Source organism: Mytilus trossulus, chromosome 9 (assembly GCF_036588685.1).
Source record: "Mytilus trossulus isolate FHL-02 chromosome 9, PNRI_Mtr1.1.1.hap1, whole genome shotgun sequence".
Taxonomy (NCBI): domain Eukaryota; kingdom Metazoa; phylum Mollusca; class Bivalvia; order Mytilida; family Mytilidae; genus Mytilus; species Mytilus trossulus.
Window position 1 is genome coordinate 41,388,788 of NC_086381.1, and position 19,942 is coordinate 41,408,729.

General features: G+C 32.4%; 1 protein-coding gene across 7 annotated transcripts in view; it reads left to right on the plus strand.

Annotated features, from left to right (window-relative positions):
* LOC134682935 (kinesin-like protein KIF27) overlaps positions 1–19,942 on the plus strand; it is a 50,201-nt gene that overhangs the window by 9,066 nt on the left and 21,193 nt on the right. For 4 of the 7 annotated variants that reach the window (XM_063541869.1, XM_063541872.1, XM_063541873.1 and 1 more), the window contains exons 7-20: positions 221–353; positions 899–1,045; positions 1,437–1,511; positions 1,830–1,844; positions 3,456–3,551; positions 3,940–4,061; positions 5,127–5,228; positions 6,035–6,115; positions 6,919–7,061; positions 9,458–9,593; positions 14,165–14,248; positions 14,580–14,666; positions 15,462–15,581; positions 16,039–16,053. In XM_063541869.1, coding sequence (XP_063397939.1) covers positions 221–353; positions 899–1,045; positions 1,437–1,511; positions 1,830–1,844; positions 3,456–3,551; positions 3,940–4,061; positions 5,127–5,228; positions 6,035–6,115; positions 6,919–7,061; positions 9,458–9,593; positions 14,165–14,248; positions 14,580–14,666; positions 15,462–15,581; positions 16,039–16,053 — 1,356 coding nt within the window. The remainder of the gene's footprint in view (positions 1–220; positions 354–898; positions 1,046–1,436; positions 1,512–1,829; positions 1,845–3,455; positions 3,552–3,939; positions 4,062–5,126; positions 5,229–6,034; positions 6,116–6,918; positions 7,062–9,457; positions 9,594–14,164; positions 14,249–14,579; positions 14,667–15,461; positions 15,582–16,038; positions 16,054–19,942) is intronic. The other 3 variants (XM_063541871.1, XM_063541870.1, XM_063541875.1) reach the window with 3 other exon arrangements.

A 19,942-nucleotide genomic window follows, 5' to 3' on the forward strand; every position in this document is an offset into this window, starting at 1 on the left:
CTCATAGGCTAAAAACAAACTGACAAAAGTTCAAACCGGGTGAAGTAAGTCAAATTCTAGGATTAGAGGGCAGGATTGTTGTATCAACAATAGGAACTTATCCTTCCACAACCAGCTCAAGAGTTTAATGTTCACTTGTTATAATATAAAGCTAGGTGCCATTATGGATCTGTGTAAAAGTTTGGAAGTAGGGAATGATCAATCTTCTTCTAATTTTCAGTCCAATACTACTACTGAGTTTTCTGTAAAAGTGTCGTACATAGAAATTTACAAAGAAGAGTTACAGGATTTGTTAGATGTTGATACGTCAAGTAAAGAACTACATGTCAGAGAGGATGACCAAGGCAACACAGGTACGAGTTAGTCACTATAAACAAGATAAGAGAATAAATTCCTTCAACTTGTCATAACTGACAATTGCAGTGAATTATAATCTAACTATTTCTAGATGCATTAATAAAAATAAGGAAATGATGTAAAGATAGATAACACACAAACAGAACTTCATGGACAAAATATTCAAAGATTAATGTAAACAAGTTGGCACAATTAAAAGTTAAAAATCACCTGAAATACTTATTTTTTTAAATTAAATATTGAAAAAAAAAAAAAGAAACATAGTATCAAGAACCTGTCAAAACTGCTACCAAGCAATCAGTTAGCAAACCTGTGAATGTATAATTCTACAATGTTTGATCCTTTTGACTAAAACTGGTCTTTTTCATGTGCTATTTTCTAGCTAAACTGATGTAGTAGTACAGAGAGGTTACAATTAGAAAAGTCTAGTTGAGTCAAAATTGCAATACAGAATTTTATTCAGTATATAATATTATTAAATATATGATATAGCATATTGTGTTTTATGCTATTTTTCCACTTCAAACTATATAATTTGTAGTGATAATTGGTGCCAGAGAGGTGGAATGTGAATCTCTTGATGAAATCATGTCACTGTTAGAATCTGGGTCATCTATTCGTCACACAGGGTCAACACAGATGAATGAACATTCCAGTAGATCTCATTCTATATTTACAGTCATAGTAGGTCAGTATTTAGGACATAATACATTTATTTTCATTGCCATAAGCTTTATCTTACCTTTCTTTACATTTATTACCCCATATGAAATTTAATGTCACCATATATATCGGATTAGGGCACTAGCACACTGTGCAACGAATTCATATGGCAGCCTATCAAAGTGATTAAGTCTTCAATTTATCAAATGTTAATTCAGGTATCAATATTTACATACAATGGAATAAGATTGATTATATAAGTCATAATTTGGTATTCACTTAAAAAATTAATACTAAGTATTAGTAAAGAAACTTGAAGTACTATTTTTACAATCAATTTGAAAATAATGTATGTAAGGACATGTTTTTAGTACTACTAGAACACTCTGAATGATCAGCCTTTTTTGACATTTCAGGCCAGAGATGGGTAGAAGCTGATGTTATGGCAGGGAAGAGAAAACCATCAGAATCTAACGAGGTCATTGATGATGGTAGGTTCAGGAATATCTAATAAAATTGTTTTCTTACTACAAAATCATATATACTTGTTTACATGTAATTGTGATGTTTATATGTAAATAGATGTGAAAAAGTATTTACATTATTTTTCATTTTTATGATAACTCTTTATATTTTGTGATTTATATATTTATTGCATGTGCGACCCCATATAATAATGTCATTATATAGATATACAATACACAATTATATCTGTTAGTGGCACACAATATCAGAAACTTGTTTTCTGAATCCTTATAGTAAAAATATACCTATGTGTGTTACTGTTACACCAACATTATGCTTTTCAGAGAATCAGTTGAAAGGTTTGTTTAGTTTTTGCAAGCTCCTTTCTTAAAACTTATCTGTATATTTTGTACACTGCACTGTTTAGTTGCCTACACTGTAATCATTTGCATATTTAGGTTGTCGTCCTAATTATTTTGGACCTATAAGCTTGTAACCTGCAATTATTTCACAATCCCAGAACTTTATTGTTGTGAACTTATTTTTTTGCCATTGTTTTGTTTTTAACCCTCTAACAGATGTTTAGAATGTTAACTCAGCTTGGAAAGACTTTAGCCAGGGAATAGGATTTTCCCAGATGATAAGTGCTGCTGGAATTTGAGTACAGCATGTTTAAAATGTATAGTAAATAACATGCATGAATGTGGATTTTGAGATACAAGCTGCTTTTTTGAACAATGTTATATATAGCCAGAAATTTTTCATTTTATAATAAGCTGACAGGTACATTATATTTGCACAGAAAAGGAATCTATTAATGTTTTAACATTGAGCTTGTGAAAAAATAAAGATAAGCCTTGTTTTATGATATTTTACGAATATACCTATGGCAATATCTTTTCTTCTATTTTTGAAACTTAGCTTGCAAAACCACATATCATTTTCTTCCAAACATTTTCATTTATTATCTTATATTCTTTGACTTTGCCAAAAATCTAAAGTTATTTGTAAGGGTCATTGTTTTCATCATTATCATTTTTCATTTGTAAGCCTCACCAAACACTGGTCAAGGCTGCAATATTTTCATTTGATTTGATGATTTTTGATAGAAATAATATGATATACTGTAGGTTTTGGTTTTATGTCAACTTATAGCACAGGAACTTTTGGTTTTTATCTTGAATTTAATACTTTTACTACTATATTATGGTATTGCAGCTTATCTTATCTGTATTCAGGGGAAAATATGTACTTAAAAGTTTACATGCGTTTGGTTGCTTAATTCAATCTTTTAGAGGTTAATATTATAATTATAAAAAAACATTGAATATACATGGTAAAAACTATATGTTAAAATATTATAAATAGCTTTTGTTTAGATTGAAGGCACATCTGATTTTCAGTTTGCATTCTGTAAAAGATAAAGATAGTAGTTGCATACAAGGAATAAATATACACAGCAACACACAATATAGACACATGTCAAGGAGACTTAATTATATGCATTGTATTATAATTTATTGTACAAAAAAACTATAAAATAAGTAGTTGACACACTCAACCTTAATGATTGTGAAAGGAAAAAGGTCTATCATGTAGTTGAGATGAAAATAAAGAAACTGAAGAAGGTCTATGGCCGAAATGTCTTATATGATTATAACTAAAATAAAACAAACAGAACCAACAAAAGACCTGTCATAGAAGGCCAACATACATAGAAAAACAGTTACAAACCAGAGATATAGCCTGACCTTGAGCAGATCAAAGTTGTTGGGCTTTACAGTTACTTTAAACTTTCCTGTATCTGTCCTGATTTATACTGTCAACAAAAAGCCCACAGCAACAAATCTCTTGTAATGAACTGGCTTCATTGGTTAGTTTTCTGTAAAAGTGTTTATATAGTTCTTTCTGTGTACTTACTATTATAATGATTCAATGTTATGATAATGGAATACATGCTTTTTTTATAGATATAACCCACAATATGTTTGGAAAGTTCCATTTTGTTGATCTAGCTGGATCAGAAAGAGCTCACAGGACAGGCAATGTAGGGGATAGATTTAAAGGTAAGGATTTGTATTATGTCCTTAATAGGGGATATAAAACACCAAAAATAGTTCAGTGATATAATTGGTATTTTGGTAGTCTTTAAATGTAACTCTTTACATGCCTTGAAATCAAACAAGTAGCTAAAAATCTCAAGAGACTTCATAGAATTTTGAAAGGTATTTGACAATAACTCTTAGAAATTCAGTATAGAAAAGGTTTAATTAAAATCTCATCTTTTAAATTTTTAGCAGAATTGAATATATACATGTACAGTGACGAATAAGTTGTTCTATTGGTAGATGTGCATGAGGCAAACAAAGAAACATAACTTTTTTATGAATTTGAAAATTTTATCAGAAGATGATATGTGTAATATTTTCATGTCTTTATATATTGTTATTTCAGAATCTGTACATATAAACTCAGGACTATTAGCTCTTGGAAATGTGATCAGTGCATTGGGAGATCCAAAAAAGAAATCCACACACATTCCATACAGAGAATCTAAAATCACAAGGCTACTTAAGGTACAGTGTTTATATTTAGATGTGAAGAAGTTCTTAATTACTAAAAAACTATCTGGTTTAGTATATTTAGATAAAGTAAATCCTTTTATATTCCATGCATGATTTGCAGCATTCCCATGTAGTAGCCCATCATATTATAATTCATTTTTTGTTTTTACAGGATTCTCTGGGAGGAAATGCTCAGACTTTGATGATATGTTGTATAAGTTCGTCCACATCTAACTTTGATGAATCTTTGTTTTGTTTTACAGGATTCTCTGGGAGGAAATGCTCAGACATTGATGATATGTTGTATAAGTCCGTCCACATCAACTTTGATGAATCTATGTTTTGTTTTACAGGATTCTCTGGGAGGAAATGCTCAGACATTGATGATATGTTGTATAAGTCCGTCCACATCAACTTTGATGAATCTATGTTTTGTTTTACAGGATTCTCTGGGAGGAAATGCTCAGACATTGATGATATGTTGTATAAGTCCGTCCACATACATTAACTTTGATGAATCTATGTTTTGTTTTACAGGATTCTCTGGGAGGAAATGCTCAGACATTGATGATATATTGTATAAGTCCGTCCACATCAACTTTGATGAATCTATGTTTTGTTTTACAGGATTCTCTGGGAGGAAATGCTCAGACATTGATGATATGTTGTATAAGTCCGTCCACATTAACTTTGATGAATCTATGTTTTGTTTTACAGGATTCTCTGGGAGGAAATGCTCTGACATTGATGATATATTGTATAAGTCCGTCCACATCAATTTTGATGAATCTATGTTTTGTTTTACAGGATTCTCTGGGAGGAAATGCTCTGACATTGATGATATATTGTATAAGTCCGTCCACATTAACTTTGATGAATCTATGTTTTGTTTTACAGGATTCTCTGGGAGGAAATGCTCAGACATTGATGATATGTTGTATAAGTCCGTCCACATCAACTTGGATGAATCTTTGTTTTGTTTTACAGGATTCTCTGGGAGGAAATGCTCTGACATTGATGATATATTGTATAAGTCCGTCCATATTAACTTGGATGAATCTATGTTTTGTTTTACAGGATTCTCTGGGAGGAAATGCTCAGACATTGATGATATGTTGTATAAGTCCGTCCACATCTAACTTTGATGAATCTTTGAATGCTTTGAAGTATGCCAATAGAGTAAGTATACCTATATGAAGAATAAAGGAGATTTTCAACAACAATAAATAAATGCTCCTCCTCATAAGAAGAAAAGAAAATATCTTTTAAACAGTGACAGTATATGTTCATTCTGGAAAAATTATGTAAGATAGTTTAAAGGAGTAAGTTCGTAAGTGCCATATTTGTCCTCAATTATAAAGTTCATGGTTACAAGACAATAATAGTTTTTAAGTTGCCTTAAAGACATGTGAGAAAATCAAACAGAGCTGTTTTTGTCAAAGTTTAATTCTAACACGTTGATTTTTACATCCCTAAAAGGTCAAGATAATGGATTTTGGTGAAATTTGACAAAATCAGCTGGATTTCAACCAAAAAAAGGACCAGGAAACATAGAGCGCAGGCGTCGACAAGCTTAATATTCAAATAAGACATGTTAAATGTCGTCATAAACATTATGTTAAAAGATCTTTGTTGTCGACGTATGCGCTCTATGTTTCCTGTCAAATAATCTTTGGAAATTTACCCATTTTCATTGATTTTTTCATGAAAAATCAATATGAGTACAACTTGTGACGTCATAATGAAACCCAGGAACGTAAAATTTTCAACAAAATGGCTTATATCCTATCTAGTCAATGTATTAGCTGTAATTTATCGTGATATTGGTCAATAAATTCGAATTTGAAATTTACGTTAAAAAAAAGGGAGCCATTTTAGGACCTTATTGAACATACTCCTTTCATTTCATTTCAATAATGTTATTCTAAGGCATATAATTTTGATTAAACTGCAGTAAATTTGAATATGTTAAAATGTATTTTCAGGCTAAGAATATAAAGAATAAACCAATTATAAACAGAGATGTACAGTCAATCAGATTTGAAGAAATGCAGTGTGAAATTATGGTAGGTTTCAAAAGAGCAATATGTAATTAATATACTACTTCTATGTCATTTGGTCTCGGATTGGGAGATGTTTCAGTGGCAAACCTCATCTTTATATTTTTATAATACTGTAAATTCAGAAATTAATGTGAGGTGTTTATTATTGCGAAAAATGTGACAGAGTTGTAAACGCAATAATTTAAACTCGCATTTTGAAATGTTTAACATGAATTAAACAGGATTTTTCTCAAATTCAAAAAAAAAAAGGCATTTCAGTGTAAAATGACAAAATTGTAATAATAAATGCACGCAATAATTTCTGAATTTACAGTAGTTGACAGCATTATGGTTATGCAGTGATCTATTTGATTGTCAATCTGTTTTCAAGTCCTGAAGATACACTTTCATTTGAAACAAAGCCTTGTTAATGAAATACAGATTGCTACAATCATGAACAATTGCCCAAAATATGAAGAGCTTCAACAAGATAAAAATGTTTTTACCAAAGACAACCAAACTTTTGACATCAACAAAATAATTCGAGAACATCCATGACAATTGGTATCAAACAAATAATGATGAATCTTAAGTAGGCAAAATAGATAAAACCTAAAGAGAACATAGTAATCATTGAAATTTTAAAATTGGGACAAGCACATACATGCAACAACGTTTAATAAATCTTAATAAAAGATATATGATACACATCGATCATACAGTAACATATAGGCACAAATACCTAAAAGATTACTCAGTTACGAATCTTCTAAAATTATGGAGTTAGTTGAAACAGAATCAACTATAATTTATTACAATTTTTACAGGCATTACGAGAGGAGTTGGTGAAACAAAGGACAACTTTATTAAGTAATGGAGGACAAGGCTTTGGGCTTGGTGATCCTGTTCATATGGAGAAATATGCACATGATGCTCAACAGTTAGAGAGATTAGAGAAACAAGTTGTTAGGTATGTTTTCAGGCCCCACCTAAGATAGTAGAAGGCATTATGTTTTCTGGTCTGTGCATCTGTTCGTCTGTCCGCCTGTTTGTTCATTTGTCCTTTGGTTCATCCGTTGGTTCGATTGTTCATCCGTCTGTCCCGTTTCAGGTTAAAGTTTTTGGTCCAGGTAGTTCTTGATGAAGTTGTAGTCCGAACAACTCGAAACTTAGTATACATGTTCCCTATGATATGATCTTTCTTATTTTTATGCCAGATAAGAGATTTTACCCAAATTTCAAGGTCCATTGAACATAGAAAATGATGTTGCAAATGAGGCATCCGTGTACTGAGGACACATTCTTGTGTATCATAATTTGCGGACACTTTAAACTTTCCAACGAACAAAATATGAAAATTTTGCAACATTTTCAAAATTTCATAAAAAGGTCAAACAGTTTTCTTATGCCTTGATAGAGCGTTATTATTACTGACACGGAACGTCATCATTGTCATTGTCACAGAATTATATGACTTTTTAAACTTTCTTTTTCTCTTTTTACTTTCTCTCCTCTTTGTTTACCTATGAAAGGTAATATAATATTGTATACATGGTATAAACTGTTTGTTTTATATGCATGTCTATTATACTATACTATTATTTTATAATTATTTAATATTATATATTAATATGCTTAAACTATAATCATAATAAATCTTACTCTGTTGCATTATCATCAGTGTATCTTATTTTAATAAAAATCATTTTGCCTCATCCTCTTTGTTATGTCCCGTACGACTGACCTTAAAGTTTTGCATATGTATATGTTAATGTTTGTGAAGTACTTATGGTCAACCTTTGATATAAAGTTTTAAAACTAATATTATGATCTCCATTAAAATGTATTTTACCTTTCGTATAATATATACCATCAGATTGTTTTGCTTTAGATATTTACTCTGTGGTCACAGTATATTTAATTTATATCCAATTAAATTCTTGGCCTCCTCTTTTCATACGGCTTATATGATAGTCAGGCTAGCAGCCTAGTGTCATGATAGTAGCCTAGTGTCAGGCTAGCAGCCTAGTGTCAGGCTAGCAGCCTAGTGTCATGATAGTACATTGTAGTATGATAGTCAGGCTAGCAGCCTAGTGTCATGATCGTAGCCTAGTGTCATGCTAGCAGCCTAGTGCCATGATAGTAGCCTAGTGTCATGCTAGCAGCCTAGTGCCATTATAGTAGCCTAGTGTCATGCTAGCAGCCTAGTGTCATGATAGTAGCCTAGTGTCATGCTAGCAGCCTAGTGCCATGATAGTAGCCTAGTGTCATGCTAGCAGCCTAGTGCCATGATAGCAGCCTAGTGTCATGATAGTAGCCTATTGCCATGATAGTAGCCTAGTGTCATGCTAGCAGCCTAGTGCCATGATAGTAGCCTAGTGTCATGCTAGCAGCCTAGTGCCATGATAGTAGCCTAGTGTCATGCTAGCAGCCTATTGCCATGATAGTAGCCTAGTGTCATGATAGTAGCCTAGTGTCATGCTAGCAGCCTAGTGCCATGATAGTAGCCTAGTGTCATGCTAGCAGCCTAGTGCCATGATAGCAGCCTAGTGTCATGCTAGCAGCCTTGTGTCATGATAGTAGCCTAGTGTCATGATAGTAGCCTAGTGTCATGCTAGCAGCCTAGTGCCATGATAGTAGCCTAGTGTCATGCTAGCAGCCTAGTGCCATGATAGTAGCCTAGTGTCATGCTAGCAGCCTATTGCCATGATAGTAGCCTTGTGTCATGCTAGCAGCCTAGTGCCATGATAGTAGCCTAGTGTCATGCTAGCAGCCTAGTGCCATGATAGCAGCCTAGTGTCATGGCAGTAGCCTATTGTCATGCTAGCAGCCTAATGCCATGATAGCAGCCTAGTGTCATGACAGTAGCCTAGTGTCATGCTAGAAGCCTAGTGTCATGCGAGCAGCCTAGTGTCATGCAAGCAGCCTAGTGCCATGATAGTAGCCTAGTGTCATGATAGCAGCCTAGTGTCATGCTAGCAGCATAGTGTCATGACAGTAGCCTAGTGTCATGCTAGCAGCCTAGTGTCATGCTAGCAGCCTAGTGTCATGCTAGAAGCCTAGTGTCATGGCAGTAGCCTAGTGTCATGCTAGCAGCCTAGTGTCATGCTAACAGCCTAGTGCCATGATAGTAGCCTAGTGTCATGCTAGCAGCCTAGTGTCATGACAGTAGCCTAGTGTCATGACAGTAGCCTAGTGTCATGCTAGCAGCCTAGTGTCATGACAGTAGCCTGGACTGATATAAAGGAAATACTTCTTAAGTTTGTGCAAATATTATTATGAAGGTTGATAATTTTGAAACATGATATTTATTTTGTGTAGGTTACAAACAGAATGTTCCCATTACAAGATATTTATTTTGTGTAGGTTACAAACAGAATGTTCCCATTACAAGATGATAGCCGAGGAAGCTTATAAACAACTGATTGAAATACAGAATAAAGATATATTGTCACAGAGTCAGGATATCAGACTAAAAGATTGGCTAGATCTTATGGAAGAGGTAAGATACAAAATAAAGATATATTGTCTCAGAGTCAGGATATCAGACTGAAAGATTGACTAGATCTATATATGGAAGAGGTAAGATACAGAATAAAGATATATTGTCTCAGAGTCAGGATATCAGACTGAAAGATTTGCTAGATCTCATGGAAGAGGTAAGATACAGAATAAAGATATATTGTCTCAGAGTCAAGATATCAGACTGAAAGATTGGCTAGATCTCATGGAAGAGGTAAGATACAGAATAAAGATATATTGTCACAGAGTCAGGATATCAGACTGAAAGATTGGCTAGATCTCATGGAAGAGTTAAGATACAGAATAAAGATATATTGTCTCAGAGTCAGGATATCAGACTGAAAGATTGGCTAGATATCATGGAAGAGGTAAGATACAGAATAAAGATATATTGTCACAGAGTCAGGATATCAGACTGAAAGATTGGCTAGATCTCATGGAAGAGTTAAGATACAGAATAAAGATATATTGTCTCAGAGTCAGGATATCAGACTGAAAGATTGGCTAGATCTCATGGAAGAGGTAAGATACAGAATAAAGATATCTTGTCACAGAGTCAGGATATCAGACTGAAAGATTGGCTAGATCTTATGGAAGAGGTAAGATACAGAATAAAGATATATTGTCTCAGAGTCAGGAAATCAGACTGAAAGATTGGCTAGATCTTATGGAAGAGGTAAGATACAGAATAAAGATATATTGTCTCAGAGTCAGGATATCAGATTGAAAGATTGGCTAGATCTCATGGAAGAGGTAAGATACAGAATAAAGATATATTGTCTCAGAGTCAGGATACCAGACTGAAAGATTGGCTAGATCTTATGGAAGAGGTAAGATACAGAATAAAGATATATTGTCTCAGAGTCAGGATATCAGACTGAAAGATTGGCTAGATCTCATGGAAGAGGTAAGATACAGAATAAAGATATATTGTCTCAGAGTCAGGATATCAGACTGAAAGATTGGCTAGATCTCATGGAAGAGGTAAGATACAGAATAAAGATATCTTGTCACAGAGTCAGGATATCAGACTGAAAGATTGGTTAGATCTCATGGAAGAGGTAAGATACAGAATAAAGATATATTGTCTCAGAGTCAGGATATCAGACTGAAAGATTGGTTAGATCTCATGGAAGTGGTAAGATACAGAATAAAGAAATATTGTCTCAGAGTCAGGATATCAGACTGAAAGATTAACTAGATCTCATGGAAGAGGTAAGATACAGAATAAAGATATCTTGTCACAGAGTCAGGATATCAGACTGAAAGATTGGCTAGATCTCATGGAAGAGTTAAGATACAGAATAAAGATATATTGTCTCAGAGTCAGGATATCAGACTGAAAGATTGGCTAGATCTTATGGAAGAGGTAAGATACAGAATAAAGATATCTTGTCTCAGAGTCAGGATATCAGACTGAAAGATTGGCTAGATCTCATGGAAGAGTTAAGATACAGAATAAAGATATATTGTCTCAGAGTCAGGATATCAGACTGAAAGATTGGCTAGATCTCATGGAAGAGTTAAGATACAGAATAAAGATATATTGTCTCAGAGTCAGGATATCAGACTGAAAGATTGGCTAGATCTTATGGAAGAGGTAAGATACAGAATAAAGATATCTTGTCTCAGAGTCAGGATATCAGACTGAAAGATTGGCTAGATCTCATGGAAGAGGTAAGATACAGAATAAAGATATATTGTCTATTAGTCAGGATATCAGACTGAAAGATTGGCTAGATCTCACGGAAGAGGTAAGATACAGAATAAAGATATATTGTCTCAGAGTCAGGATATCAGACTGAAAGATTGGCTAGATCTCATGGAAGAGGTAAGATACAGAATAAAGAAATATTGTCTCAGAGTCAGGATATCAGACTGAAAGATTGGCTAGATCTTATGGAAAAGGTAAGATACATAATAAAGATATCTTGTCACAGAGTCAGGATATCAGACTGAAAGATTGGCTAGATCTTATGGAAGAGGTAAGATACAGAATAAAGAAATATTGTCTCAGAGTCAGGATATCAGACTGAAAGATTGGCTAGATCTCATGGAAGAGGTAAGATACAGAATAAAGAAATATTGTCTCAGAGTCAGGATATCAGACTGAAAGATTGGCTAGATCTCATGAAAGAGGTAAGTTACAGAATAAAGATATCTTGTCACAGAGTCAGGATATCAGACTGAAAGATTGGCTAGATCTTATGGAAGAGGTAAGACACAGAATAAAGATATATTGTCTCAGAGTCAGGATATCAGACTGAAAGATTGGCTAGATCTTATGGAAGAGGTAAGATACAGAATAAAGATATATTGTCTCAGAGTCAGGATATCAGACTGAAAGATTGGCTAGATCTTATGGAAAAGGTCAGATACAGAATAAAGATATATTGTCTCAGAGTCAGGATATCAGACTGAAAGATTGGCTAGATCTCATGGAAGAGGTAAGATACAGAATAAAGATATATTGTCTCAGAGTCAGGATATCAGACTGAAAGATTGGCTAGATCTCATGGAAGAGGTAAGATACAGAATGAAGATATCTTGTCACAGAGTCAGGATATCAGACTGAAAGATTGGTTAGATCTCATGGAAGAGGTAAGATACAGAATAAAGATATCTTGTCTCAGAGTCAGGATATCAGACTGAAAGATTGGCTAGATCTCATGGAAGAGGTAAGATACAGAATAAAGAAATATTGTCTCAGAGTCAGGATATCAGACTGAAAGATTGGTTAGATCTCATGGAAGAGGTAAGATACAGAATAAAGATATATTGTCTCAGAGTCAGGATATCAGACTGAAAGATTGGCTAGATCTTATGGAAGAGGTAAGATAAAGAATAAAAATATCTTGTCTCAGAGTCAGGATATCAGACTGAAAGATTGGCTAGATCTCATGGAAGAGGTTAGATACAGAATAAAGATATATTGTCTCAGAGTCAGGATATCAGACTGAAAGATTGGCTAGATCTCATGGAAGAGGTAAGATACAGAATAAAGATATATTGTCTCAGAGTCAGGATATCAGACTGAAAGATTGGCTAGTGGAAGAGGAAAGATACAGAATAAAGATATATTGTCTCAGAGTCAGGATATCAGACTGAAAGATTGGCTAGATCTTATGGAAGAGGTAAGATAAAGAATAAAAATATCTTGTCTCAGAGTCAGGATATCAGACTGAAAGATTGGCTAGATCTCATGGAAGAGGTTAGATACAGAATAAAGATATATTGTCTCAGAGTCAGGATATCAGACTGAAAGATTGGCTAGATCTCATGGAAGAGGTAAGATACAGAATAAAGATATATTGTCTCAGAGTCAGGATATCAGACTGAAAGATTGGCTAGTGGAAGAGGAAAGATACAGAATAAAGATATATTGTCTCAGAGTCAGGATATCAGACTGAAAGATTGGCTAGATCTCATGAAAGAGGTAAGATACATAATAAAGATATCTTGTCACAGAGTCAGGATATCAGACTGAAAGATTGGCTAGATCTTATGGAAGAGGTAAGATACAGAATAAAGAAATATTGTCTCAGAGTCAGGATATCAGACTGAAAGATTGGCTAGATCTCATGGAAGAGGTAAGATACAGAATAAAGAAATATTGTCTCAGAGTCAGGATATCAGACTGAAAGATTTGCTAGATCTTATGGAAAAGGTAAGATACAGAATAAAGATGTATTGTCTCAGAGTCAGGATATCAGACTAAAAGATTGGCTAGATCTCATGGAAGAGGTAAGATACAGAATAAAGATGTATTGTCTCAGAGTCAGGATATCAGACTGAAAGATTGGCTAGATCTCATGGAAGAGGTTAGATACTACTACTTAGGAGGAGTTTAATGATCTTTTCAAACTTTTCAAACTTACTATTCTAAAAACTATGTGGTCTTACATGAAAAGGGAAGCAACTCATGAATATTAATGAAAGTTGCTTAAATTTGAAGTTGTCGCAACAAGAACTTTATCTTAACACTTAGTAAGAAATGTGGAATCAAAATTATACACTACCCAAGCTCATGTTCAACAAGATATCCAACCTGAGGGTTCCAGATTTTTTTCTTGAATGGTCATGTCTGTTATATTGTGATAAATCATCGACAAATGGTTGTTGATTGCAAGCTAATAAACTTTTGAGGTTGTTGCTGAAGTTTATCTGATTGTATAATTGATAAATAAGAAAAACAGATCATGTGGAAAGCGTGACAGTGTTTACATTCTTTCATCACAGTTTTCCCATCACACTTTCTCTGTGCAGTGGCCAAAGCTACAAAGAGAGGTCTTGTAGTTAAGGTCACTGCATACGGGAAAAATATCAGCAAAAAAGTGTCTGCAAAATTAGTGTCAGGCAAGTCAATAGCTCAATATAGGTACATTTATGAAGATTTTGATAATATAAAGGCTTTTCTTTATAAAAAAGTTCACGTTCTTTTCTTTTAGAGTAAAACTTTGTAATTCAAGTATGTAAAGCATATGCAACTTTTTGTTTCAATTTGAAGATTCATGACTTTAAGATTAAAACCTCATATTGTTCTCATTGCAGATAAAAAATAAAGTACCAGCAACATTATCTAGAGAGGAGATGGAAAATGAAACTATTAGAAACCTAACAGCACTGTTAACTAAGGTTTGTAGACAGTTATTAAACCTGTCTCCTCTGCTCTGTCAAAGGCATATTGTGCCATTGTCAAAATTTACATCAGCATTATTTTTATAAAAACTCAATTACAATTTTTTTCATCATACCAATTTTCTGAAATTTTAAGAAAAAAATTATGAAGGGTAAGGGGAAAGCTTGTCTTATAATAAGATAATGGCACATTTGCCTAATTAACATTATCTGTTTTACTTTTCTTAACACAATGCAGTTATTCTATACACATTTCTTGTGTGCTTTTGTAAACAACTTTCTCTAACACAGATCATTGTGTGATGTGGGCACTTCATATTTATTGTAGTGTAAAGAAGACTTGAAAAGTGATGAAGAAATATTTGCAGAGAAAAGTAAAGAACATAATAGTATGACCCACAGACTGCAAGAGCTGGTAAGTGGAGGACAACATTCAAATCTTTTATTTTAATTAATTTTCATGAAGAAAATATTAGAAAACACTTTATGATATGAAAAAAAAAAATTGAAAGTGGACTAAACAATGTAAAAGTTCCAGCATTGTATACTTTATAATGTCATGAATAAAAATCTAAAGACATATATTTCTAAACGTACAGTGTAAAGCTCTAGTCTTTATATACTTTTTGTATGGACTAGAGTAATGATAACTGTGTAAAAACTCATCTCTATAAGACTCATTGTTGGCTTTCTAATTCAACAAGTGGGGAAATATAGATTCTACCACTGCATTGAGTGTGATAGGATATTTATCCACTCCAGACAGTAAATTTTCAAATTTAAAACACGAGGCTTGCCGAGCGTTTTAAATATTTAAAATTTAACTGTCGAGAGTGGATAAATATCGTATTACACGATATTTGGTGGTAGAATCTGTTTCTCTAATGATTTTCAAACAATGCGCAGGCAAAGTTATTCTTTCTTTGCGATTGATCTGCAAAAAGATGTGTTCTTTCTATGTGACGTCATCAGGCATGGTCGCCTTTTTTCATGCCGTCACAATAGGAAATTCAGAGGAAAACAAGATAAGTCTGCGTCACAATCGGATTTTAACCAATGAAGAACTGAGATCAAACGAAAAACACGTTGATTACAATTTTTTATACAATGGGTGCAGAAAAGGATAAATTGATGAAGAATTAGAGAACTCATTTTCCGTATGTCAGTCATGGAAATTATAAATTCAAAATTGGTTATATTTCACTTACAGGAGGCGATGGTAGAGGAAAAAGACCAGCAATTATTACAGTATGAAGATACCAGAATGAAACAGGAACAACAACTCATAGAACAACACATGAAGATAGAGGAGTTACAAAAGGCTATTAAGGTAACAGTCATATGGTGATAGGGTTATATAGTAGATTAATAACAGGAATACAGTCAGATATTAGATGTTAATCAGATGTGTTTTATCTGTTTCCATGCTTCTGTTGTGTAAACTGTTTGTTTCTGTATTCTATTCAATGTGAAATTTAAATCTATGATTCTTAAATATAATTTAATTTTATATAAAATTATCTTTATTTATAAATATATATTTTACTGTCACAGTAAAACATTTGAATTTTATCTTACGATTAATTTATATTTTTAAAGAATTTGTTCAGAAATATTTTTATTTTATTGTCATAATTATGTAGACTCAAGAAATTTGTTTTTGACATACCTTAAGAAAACAAAAACAAAAGAAAGCACTTTTACTAAAGTTGAAATTGAATAATTGTATTGTTTTTGTATGACTATTTTATTTGAACTTTGTGTGTATATGTGTGTATTTGTTTCAGGATGAACTTTCTGTGGTAAATTATAACCTAGTTGATGTCTCTGAATCTCTTTTGAGAAATAGTCAGACAGTAGTAGCTTCAGATATTTAACTGATATATATTCATGTCTCTGTTCAAATATATCTACCTAGCTAAAACATGGATGAATGTAAAAAATCTACCTTGACTTTAAAACACTTGTTATCTTAAATATGATATTCAAAGACATCAAACATCAAAGTTTTGTTCATTCTTAATTTTTATTTAAATTTTTTACAAAAGGTTATTTGTTTTGTGGATTACACTTTAACCAAATAATATCTATTCTAAGGATATATATAAAAGATTTGTGTTGTTTGAGCACTGGGGGTTAGGGGCAAAATTCACAGGATATAATATTTATTTTCCTGTAATCCTGAAAAGTCACTTAATGCAATGTTCTAATACAAAATTTAAAAATAACACTATTTTTTTTAATTGGAATTTAACAACCATGAATTCAACATTTGACATTCTGCATATCTGACAACTGCACTGATCAATGCACATTTTTATCAGTTGAAAATTAGTTAAATATTCCACTATATGCTTTAGAATGGAGTTTCCAATGTAAGTCTTCTGATGCAATAATGTTTTCTAAAAATGACATTGACTTATATAATTATATTACCCATATTGGTCAACATTTAGCTGGGAAAAAAAATGTTTAAAAAGATTCCGACTTATCATATTTTGAGAGAATATACTTGACTTACATAATTGATATTTCCTTGGAAATGGTTGCCCAAGTTTTATTAATGTAAAACGTAATTTTATGCTTTAAGCATGTTTTATTTTTTTGAAAATGAAAACTGTTTGCATGGTATGTTATTGTTTTAATATCAAATTACTTTGTTTACTGTATTTTGTTTTAAATGATATCTCTTATAATTCAATATGATCCCTGAGAGTTAATGTTATAGATTTTTTTTTAAATGTCACTTGTAAGGTTCTGATCATTATCCATAGTATAATAACAATATTTGAAAGATGGAAGTTTTCTTTTAAGTTGCCATTATTCTTTACAGTATCTGGCTGACATCTGATACATAAATGTATAAAAAATGATAAACATTAAAGGGAAAATTCACGATTTTTTACTTATGGTTTAAATATGTTCATTATGACATAATATATATATTCACAAAGTTTTATCGCTATATGTGCAGTAATAAAGGAGAAATTCAATATTTAATGAAAAAATATTAACTACTTCCTGTAGGTCGTGACGTTTTCTCCTGGTTTTTGCATGCCGTGATTTAAAAAACAATCATTAAAAGTCTTGGTTTTTAATCATATTTTAACGTAATCGTAAGCGCGCCGATGACTTATGCTTTATCTAATAACCATCCGATAATAAGAAGATAAAACGCACATACGTTCAATTGTACATATTCATGAGATAAATTTTCTATGTTAAACGTATATATTCGAATTATTTTTGTAGACAACACAAAAAGTTATAAATTGATTTTTAATAAATGTATTTTCGGACTGATAAGGTGAACAAAGTAAAGTACAATAATCTGTAAAGACAATATGTTGGTGTACTCTTATTGGCCTTTTACTATCTCTGCTATGACTTGGTTGATATGATGTGTGTATTCACGGTTCTGTAGCAATACTCGTAGATGGCTTGTTGAAAGGTAAATTGTTATTTGCACTTCGGTATTTAACCACGCCTCTCGGGCACACCTTGCCAGGTGTGACTGTCTATTCGGATCAGTGAATTATAAGACAAGGGGAGCATCCAATACACATATTTAAAATATATATTCAAGTTGTGACAAATAAAAATTGATCGCCGTGGAATTATTTATTTATGTTTGGTGCTATTATTTATTTGAATTCAAATAAGTTAATTTACTAAGAAATACACAATTTTTGGTTAAAGACGGGAAACTTAAATCATATGTCCGATTGAAATGATTTACACCTTTTGTCCTTGATTGATGTCTAATAAAAAGGAGAACTTAGAAATTATAAATAGCTTTACCAAAGTATTTTTATTTGTCTTTATTAGGCAAATAAATGAATGAGAACACTTAGATTTAGACTTTTTAAAAGCCACGTACAAATTAATAACTGGAACTCACTGAAGATAACTCTACCGAAGCGGAATATAATATGAACGAATAAAGAAAAAATACTTTTGTACTTGAGAAGTCTTAAAACATTGACAGCAAATTTAAGGTCTTCTTGGAATGGAATCGAAAAATTACGAATAGATATTCTTTATCAAGTGTGAAAATCGTCAACCAAATTTAATCATAATCGGGGACGTCCTTATTAAAGTAGTCTTCGTCTCACAACGTATAATACTTAATAACTATTTGACCAAAGATGTTTAAAAACAAAAGACAACGAATTTAATGTCATCTTTCCCTATTTTTGAATGTAATAATAAGTCTGTTCAACTGGCAAGAATACCCCTAAAGCGGACAAATATCTGACAAGCAGTTTATTCTTTAAATTTGCTGTCATTGAATATCAAGAAATAAAATAAATCCCGAAAATGATTTGAAACTTTAATACTCAATAGCTTTCTTAGAAAATATTCACATCCCTCGGGGATTATAAGTGTACGTCCAGTTGCATATGTCGGAACAGTTGTGGTGATGACGAATTTCTTTCTTTATTCGAGAACAATCTAATTGATATATAAATCTGTGATTTTACTATGTTCATAACTTCGATGAACCAAAGCAAGTTATAGATCGACCTGTATTTAAATCAAATTGGTCCTCTTTTTCTTCTTCTTCTTTTGGTATACAATAGTCTATCGAATTGGATGATTACATACTGTTGGTATACGTGGACTAGTCTATTTACAAAAGGTTTACCCCAATTTGCACAAAATGTATGTTTCTTTCTTATGTTCAATGTATACATGTATATATTTTAAATTGCGCTGTAGTTCCGTAACTTTCTATCCGGGCGTATAAACGAATCGTCGACAAGTGCGCACATTTTTTTAATCAACATTTCTGGAATGATCCAACTATGTCCTTTACTATTGACAACGAGTAAATATTACATTGTCCCAGAGACATATAATACAATTATATGTCTCTGATTTTCCCCAAATTAACCCTTGGAAAAAATACGTATATTTGTATATCTTCAATTTTTTTTATTTTTTTTTTGGTATCATTTTTTTTTTTTTTTATAAATAATATTCTTTACACCAGAAATTTTATTTATAAACAAGCGTATGAGTTAAGTAATGACTAGTATATTATATCACTTTCGGACACGCAAGACAGAGATGTATATTATACATGCACCTGATAGTTCAAAATGGAAAGTTATAAGTTATCGGCCGTGTACACTGATCAATACCTACAGAAGTGAAACGATGCATGAACTTGCAGGCCCGACAGGAAATCGCTTGAATACCTGGTCGTGTCACCTTACACCCCTCACAATACCTTTAGGAGTAATACCTTAAGCCATGCGGGTGATCAGTGGAGCGAAGATCCTAATTTATTTGAATAAAGTATATTACTTTAAAGAATTATGAACGAATTAGATTTTCGAAAACAATTTTCACGGAACTCTTATTTATGATTTGAACTTTGACTTTTTAACTAATTCCAATATTAACAGTTTAAAAATAACAGACTATATGGTTATTAAAAATATAAGAACATTTTCCGAATCAAGTTAGTAAGTCAGATAAAACAACCGTACGATTGACAAGATATCGACACGTAATTACGACAACATCTGTTACTGTAGTTTTGTTTCTTTATGGTTTATAGACATATCGTGATTTTTATTTGGACAAGATAACAAAATGGCGGAACGCAAAGAACTGATACTCAAAATTTAAAATCGATGGTGATCTCTTATCTAGCGGAATAAAACTTTAATATTTATAAAT